Source organism: Sceloporus undulatus, chromosome 2 (assembly GCF_019175285.1).
Source record: "Sceloporus undulatus isolate JIND9_A2432 ecotype Alabama chromosome 2, SceUnd_v1.1, whole genome shotgun sequence".
NCBI classification, from domain to species: domain Eukaryota; kingdom Metazoa; phylum Chordata; class Lepidosauria; order Squamata; family Phrynosomatidae; genus Sceloporus; species Sceloporus undulatus.
Window position 1 is genome coordinate 167,387,524 of NC_056523.1, and position 7,995 is coordinate 167,395,518.

Consider the following 7,995-nt stretch of genomic DNA (forward strand, 5'->3'; position numbering starts at 1 on the left):
ATCACACAATAACGTGAAACCCCATGATTGCGTTCGGACTGACTTCCCATTGCCCGAAATTGCATGTGGTAGTCTATCATGCAATAACATTAAAGCCCATGATTGCATTCGGATTGCCATTGGATTATACTTCAAATTTTCCTTGTCTGATAACATCCAGTGCTGAAGATTCAATTGCCAGCCCAATCAGCTTCTGTATAGTGGGTGGGATTTTGTTCTTTGCCTCAGGCAGCAATATAGCATAGCTGTGACAACTGTGGTGTCCTGTTTTGCTGATGTTTTTAACCCCAGTTCCTGCAGTCTTGCCTGTGCTTACCACTGAGTTGACTCAACTCAGTGGTAAGCACAGGTAAAATCGGAGGAAATGGATTTATAAGTCAACTCACTGTTTATGAACTCATTTTCTGGCCAGGTGCAGAAAAAAATATTTTATTTTATTTTGTTCTCCACAATATTAGTTGCAGGCAGATTGGATTTAAGACCTAACAAGGAACTCCTTCACTTCTTCCTTGTTAGTCATCTTCTTCATTGTCACTGTCTTCTTCACTGTCACCATAGTCATTGTCCTCAACCTCTGACTCAGAGTCAAGCTCCTCTAGTTCATAATGTTGTGGAAGTGTATAATAGCGTTGCGTTGGAGATGAATGGATGATCTTGGTCATCTTGTCCCAGCTGGATGTAGTGTGCTCTGGCCTTCCTTGATTCAGGATCCAAAGAAAGGTATAGATGGCTAGACTCACAAGGATCAAGGGAGTTAAAAACCCACTGATAGCACCTCTGGTCACTGGGGAGATCCATGCAAAAAGGCTCCGATCATATGGAGGCAATGGCTTCCTCTGTACCAGAAGTTCTAGCTCTTCCAGTTTCCTAAGCTTTCGCTTCCTCTCAGCATCTTCTCTCGCATGCCGTGGTCGGCCTTGCCTGCTTGTCTTCTGCTTCTCACCCATCTCTATCTCATTCTCATCCAGGAGCAGGGAAGACGTCAGGTGCTTGACCGTCTCATGATATTCCTCAACATTCTTCTTGATCTCCAAGTTCTTGTCTTGGTTAAGGTTCTTGCCCAGCTCGATTGAGACATCAGAGCGTCCGATGTCCTGGAGAGCTCGTGACAGGCGGTCCCAATACATTGTGTCTCCTTCTGTCAGCAGCCAACGGTTGAGGGCCTCCTTGCATTGGTCTGTGCTGATGATGTCTCGTCGCCTACGAGCTCCAATGGGGTTCTTCTCTTCTGAGAGCCACTCTAGCTCTTCTTTCACATCCTCCTCAGGCCCAAGGAGTTTTGTGGTGAACATTTGGCATTCTTCTGGGGACAGGAGCTCTGAGATGCGGCTCATCATATGGATACCGATGTCGTCAGCCACTGTGTCATCACTTAAGGCAGGGGCCACCAGCAATAAAAGGATGACCCTTACTATAGACAGCATCTGGAAGATTCCAGAAACCTGAGTGGAGAGAGAAGGAGGAACCCTAAAAGGAGAAAGGAAGAGGAAGGGGCAATGGATTAGGACATTTCCTCTTGTCTAATTATACACAAGGCACTTATCCCCAGGTTAGGGCAATACTTCAGCCCTGAAACCCCTTCTCAGGAATTAATTCTGGAACATGGGGAGTAAGAATAAAGAAAAGAGGCTCTCTCAGCCTGAGCAGAGTGTCATTCCCTTGCCATTAAGTTACCTGCTTGTCCTCCTTCAGTAATGGCCAAGTGAAATGGTGTCACTTCTGGGAAAACAGCATTAAAAAGTAGATGGCACTCATGGGCACTGAAGTGATGCATTCAAAGAAGCTTCTGTTGTGTGGGCGTGGCTAGCAGATACTGCTAGATACTGTTATCCAAAAAGAGTTTCTGCACTTTTGTTGAGAAAATTACTGTGGAGGGTTAGGGGTATGAAGACTTGAGTGAAATCTTCATTCATGTCATGAACATCAGTTGGTGACATTGGATTTGTCTCTCAAGCCTAGCCTTACCTCCCAGGCCTGGAAGTTCAAGGAGAAGGCCAAGAAGCTGTGTTGGTCTCTTTGGAGTAAAGGTGTGTTTGTCTTTTAAGCCAAGGTAAATGAGGCTCCTGTCATACCAGGCCAGAAATAACTTTTACAAGGGACATATTTTGAACTAAGATTACCAACAAGCATTTATAGAAGGGCTCCTCTGTCTTTTACAGCTGTCTGATGTATAGAAATTCATTCCATGCAGCTTTTCCCCTAAATGGACCTACATATCAGGAAAAGCTTCCTGGGTAAAATTTCTACACATCAGACACCTGGTAACATGTACTGCATAGGAGCCCTGTCTCTCCAAACCTGGCAACCATAAGTGGAAATGAATAGGAGATATCCATTATATCCTGTCAGTGTAGATGTAAAGGACACATGCTTGATTGTAGTTTGATTGCGATATAATGACTCTTAAGCAGCATTCCTTTACAACAGGTGTGATACCTTTCAAACAAAGAGGATTTAATTCTCCTCTTTCTAAATTGTAACCCGCCCCGATCCCCCTGGGAGAGGTGGGCTATAAATAATAATAATAATAATAATAATAATAATAATAATTATTATTACTACTACTACTACTACTATAAAAATCTGTGAGCTAGTGTCATCCACAAAATTCCCCCCACACACACACACTGAGAGTCTGCTCTAGGCTGGTGGAGTAAACAAATATGGAGAAAAAATAATGGAAATTATCAATATATATTCCAGTTCCTAAGAAAGGGGACCTAATGAATTATAATAACCATCTGACTATTGCACTGATCTCTCATGAAAGCAAAGCAATACTCAGAATTTTACAAGAAAAGCTTTCATCATACATAGAGCTAGAAATGCCACATGTCCAAGCTAGGTTCAGAAAAGGAAGAAGCACTAGAGACCATATTGTAAATGCATGTTTAGTATATTAAAAAAAGTTTCATAAGAAAATCAACATGTACTTTCTAGATTATAGCAAAGCTTTTCACTGTCTCAGTGGTGTCATTGGGGGGGGTGCAGACTGCAGTGGGTAACACTCCAGAAGAGGGGTGACATCCAGTCCCCCACTCTTCCTTGCCACAGCCCGGGTTTCCGCAGAAGAGAATGGGACCTCGGCAAGGAGCCAGGCTGGCTCCTTGCCACAGCTCCATTCTCCTCTGAGAAGAACTGGGCTGTGGCAAGGAAGAGTGGGGGGTTGTGTGTGCTGGGTTTGGCTGAGACTTCCCCCCCACTCCTCCTTGTGGAAGCCCTGCCCCTGCCCTGCCAGGAAGCTCCATCCCCCACACCGGGTGACACCTGGGGCAGGGGTGTCACTGCAGTGTAGATTATGAGAAATTGTGGACCAGTCTAAAAGAAATACGTGTGCCACAACATCTGATTGTCCTGATGCACAGTCTAGAGGCCATTATCAGGATACATTATGACAAAACAGAATGGTTTCCTGTTGACAAAAGGGTCAAACAAGCCTGCATTTTATCACCTCATGATACAATGGAAAGCAGCATTAGACCCAGTTGAAGTAGGTCTGAAAACTGGGGAAAGAACATCAATGATTTAAGATATGCAGAAGACACAGTATTACCTGCAGAAAATAGCAAAGACAAATGTCTACTGATGAAAGTTAAGGAAGAAAGTGCAAATGCAGAGCTACAGTTGAATATTTAGAAGACAATAATGACCACAGATGATTGACATAACTTTAAAGTGAGTAACCAAGACATTGAACTAGTTAAAGATTTCCTGTATCTTGGCTCAGTTAGTAATCAAAATGGAGATTGTAGTCAAAACATCAGAAGAAGACTAAGGGGCCATACAGACAGGTCAAAATAAAGTTGCTTCGAATCACTTTGGAGGTATACTGTTTAAATGACACACACACCTTAAGAGCCAGAAGCTGTGCCAAAGCTGCACTCCAGTCCTTAGGAGTGTGGCTTTGGCACGACTTCTGGCCTCTCAGGATTCATGCATCATTTAAACAGCATACATCAAAAGTGACCCGAAGCAGCTTTATTTTGGCCTGTCTGTACGGGCTCTAAGACTTGGAAAGGTAGTCATGAAGGAACTAGATAAGATCCTCAAATGGAAAGATTTATAACTAAACATCTAACTCAGAATCATCCAGACCACAGTATTTCCAATTTCTATGCGTGGTTAAATCTGGACACTCAAGAAAGCTATCAGGGAGAAAACTCATTTGATATGTTGTGCTATGAATACCATGGACTGCTATGATGAATACCATGGACAAATGAATGGGCCTTAAGGCAAATCAAGCCTGAACTTTTCCTAGAAGCCAAGGTGTGTTACAGACCGCCCCTTTGGGGCGGCCTTTAGGCGCTCCTTTCCCCGCCAGATCAGGGCCTCAGCTGCCAGAACGGCAGTCTCTGGGGCCCCAATCTACCTCTTTCCAGGCTGCGGGGAAGTGGCAAAAGGTCGCTTCCCCACGGCCTGGAAAGGGGTGTCCTTGGGGCTTCAAGCCCCAAGGACACCCGGTGGCGGTGGGGAGGAGGAGAAAGGGGCCACTCGGCCCCTTTCTCCCTTGCGTCGCTGGCGCAGCCGTCTAAAGGCTGCACCAGCTATGCAAATTGCGGAAGGAGCTCCGTTTCGGAGCTCCTTCTAGCGCCGTGGAAAGGGTGCTCTATGCGCCCTCACGTGGCGCAAAGACGTCACATCCGCGCAACCCCATTTGGAGGCAGCGCGTTCATGACGTCGTAATGGTGCCCCCGTGTGGAACGGGCACTGCCATTTTGTACGTCCTGGGGACGTATTAAGGTTAGGTGCATGTGTAAGGCACGCACTTTCCCTAACCCTAGTATGTCCCCAGGACGTACTTTACGCCCATCTGTAACGGGCCTAAGATTACTAAACTGAGGCTGTCCTACTTTGGCCATATCATGAGATTATGTGACTCAGTGGAAAATAAGATAATACTTAGCATAGTGGAGGGCAGTAGGAAAAGAGGGAGACTATACTACCAGAGGATAGATTCAATTAAGAAACCATGGCCCTGAGTTTGCAATACCTGAGAGCAGTTGAGGGACAGGAATCTTGAAGATCTCTTATTCATAGACAAAGTTGATTTGATGGGAAATAACAGCAACAAGTTGATGGCTGTCCCAATGGCCTTTTGAGGTATTGGTGTGTGCGTGTGTGCGTGCGCGCTATGCCTGCCTCCTGGACCAGCCTTTCAGCCTGTGTGATCTTACAGGTGAATGAGAAACTGCTCACATGAGGGGATGCCAGATGCCACTTTATCCCAGTGTGTAAAGGCTACACCTATCAGTAGAACCCAGAGTTATGCTGATGTAATGTCCCAACAGCATGCTGGCCTTCATCTCATCCTTTAGTTTTTATTCAGTAATAGAATATACAGATATTAAGAAGACTGAGGTTTATACCCCATTATTTTTTTCCTCAGCTACAGAAAAAAAAAATCATGGAAAGCTTGTAACATAAAATCCCAGGCCCAGTTCTTTGCACTTTCTGTAGGGTTGGAAAGATCTCTGTCCAAAATCCTGGAGCACCATTGCTGGAGCTAGATCTTCCTGTAGTTCCAATCATTTTCTGATTGTAAAACTGCCTGTGGTGTAGTGGTTACAGACTAGCAATTGGGAGAACCAGGTTGTTGTCCTCACTGGGCCATCAAAATCACAGATTGATCTTGACCCAGTCACTCATTCTCTCTCATAGGCTGATCTCATAGGCTGAGGGCTGTTGGAAAGATAAAAGGAGTGGGGCCTTGTATGCTACCTTGGGGTTCACTACAGGAAATGTGAGATATAATTAACAATAGCTGTCAATATGAGTAGGAACATGAAAGAAAGTAGCAGACTTTTCAACATTAGAGTTTCTATAGCCACACTGCAGAATTAATCCAGTTTGAGACTGCTCTGGGTCAGTACTAGGGAAATTGTAGTTTATTGTGGCACCAGAGCTCTTTGACAGATAAAGCAAAATGTTTCACAAAACTACGGTTCTCAGAGTTCCTTAGCATTGAGCCAGAGCAATTAAAGGCGTCTCAGACTGGATTATTTCTGCAGTGTGTTTTGGACCTAAGAGATGTTTCTAGGAACCTGAAGTGAAATTCAAATGAAAGCACCTAGTTGGGCATGCGTGTGCCACCAAGACTGGAGTTCTCTACAGAATGTGATGCCCACAACAGATTGTCTCTCAATGCATACTCCTCAACACTGACTCTGTATCGAAGAAGACTGGAAATCGTGTAGCGTTCCCATTGTTATTCAAGCACCAACTCACAGCAGACCTAAGCAGTATTGGTAATGGTGAGATGCTGGGAATTACAATCCAACAACACTGAGATGGTCACACGCTTCCTGCACCTGACACAGAAGTTTGTAAAATTCAGGGTTTTTCCCCAGGTTTTTTTCCTCACATGGTGATAAGGCTCTTGGCTTTTAAGTTAGTGTGGCAGAGGGATCTTTTGGTGCATCTTGCTGTTATGAGAGCCAGCGTGGCATAGTGGTTTAGGTGTTGGACTAGGATTCTGGGAAACCAGGGTTCGAATCCCAGCTCATCCACAGAAACCCACTGGGTGACCTTGGGCAAGTCACACACTCTCTGCCTCAGAGGAAGCTAATGGCAAACCTCCCTGAATAAATCTTGCCCGTGATATGTTCACTGTAAGTCAGAAACTACTTGAAAGCATACAACAACAATCATGCTTTCATATTTTCAGTACAATTGAATATGTTATTTTTATAATTCAGTGTTTTTAACAGAATTGCTTAATTTTTAAAAACTTTTGTGTCAAATAAGTTTTTAGTGTGCTTTGCTTTTTAATTGATGTAAGCTGTGCATGGAAGAAAGGTAGGAGAGAAAGAAAGAGAAAGAGAAAGTGATGATTCAATCCAGAGGGAGGTATGGATATTAAAGAACCTTGTTTTGGTGATAAATATTGAACATTACCTGATTTGACTCCTGGACAGAAGCACTTTTCTTGCCCATCTGTCTTGACAGTTTAGAACATTTCTAACTGACAAGCACCTTGACTCTCTGATGTCACAAGAGAGATGGCAGGCAGGGGTGGAGGTGAGTTCCATGCCATGCAGGGCAATCAAGGAGTGGAATTCTTCCTATCCTTTCCCTTACCAAGAGCAAATAGCAATAGCAAGCCCATTTCTATACCACTTATCAGTGAACCAGCACTCCCTAAGTGGTTTATAATGCATAAGCCAATTGGCCCCAACAAACTGGGTACTCATTTTACTGACTTATGGATGGCTGGAAGGCTGAATAGACCTTGGAGCCCTCCTCTAGGACTGAACATACAACATTGTGGTTGCAGTACCAGCATTTAACTACTGCACTCCAACTTCACTTCCTAAGCTTCCAGTAACAGGGAGGCTGCTGTAAAAGGCAGAGGAGCAGGGAAGATGTAGTTTATTGCTAGAGAACCTCCTTTGCAAACAGATGAACAACCTCAGTCCCCAGCATCTCAAGGCAGCATCTTGTGGCCAGTGGCTTCCCAAGTCCATTTTTCTTATATTGGAGAGGGACCAAGAAAGCACTCCTTAAAACAGCACAAACCAAAACTTCAGTGGATTTTGCCCCTGAAGTCTGGCGGTGCATTCCTCTGACTTGTTTCGGTGGCTCTATGTCGTGTTTGGGAGAGGGACTGGCCCCTAGACTCACTGAAATTGCCCACTGCTTCAGCAAGGTTTATGCTGTCCAGTCAGTGCAGATTAAACTGAACCTCAACGTCTGACTTAGTGTAGGGCAGCTTATTCTCTTCCTTAACTGGCAGGGCTGTGGAGTCTGTATGCCAAACCGACTCTGACACCTGTATTTTTCCACTGTCTGACTCCTCCTCCTTCATAAACAGCAAATAAATGTTAATTAGTACAGGGTGAGTCTCCTTTAACCAGAACTGCAAAATCTAAAATACTCCAAAAACCCAAACTTTTTTCTTGGTTGACTGAGATAGTGACACCTTTGTTTTCTGACAATTCTATGTACACAAACTTCGTTTCTTGCACAAAAATATTGTATAAAATTACTTCCAGG

General features: G+C 44.3%; 1 protein-coding gene across 1 annotated transcript; it reads right to left on the reverse strand.

The window, feature by feature from the left end:
* Window positions 1-417: 417 nt before the first annotated feature.
* On the reverse strand, window positions 418-6,990 carry TMDD1 (transmembrane and death domain 1). The gene is made up of 2 exons (XM_042449213.1): window positions 6,898-6,990; window positions 418-1,467 (listed from the first exon to the last, which is right to left on the reverse strand). Exon 2 carries the CDS (start codon window positions 1,422-1,424, stop codon window positions 513-515), a length of 912 nt encoding a protein of 303 aa, XP_042305147.1. The 5' UTR covers window positions 1,425-1,467; window positions 6,898-6,990; the 3' UTR covers window positions 418-512.
* Window positions 6,991-7,995: the final 1,005 nt, after the last annotated feature.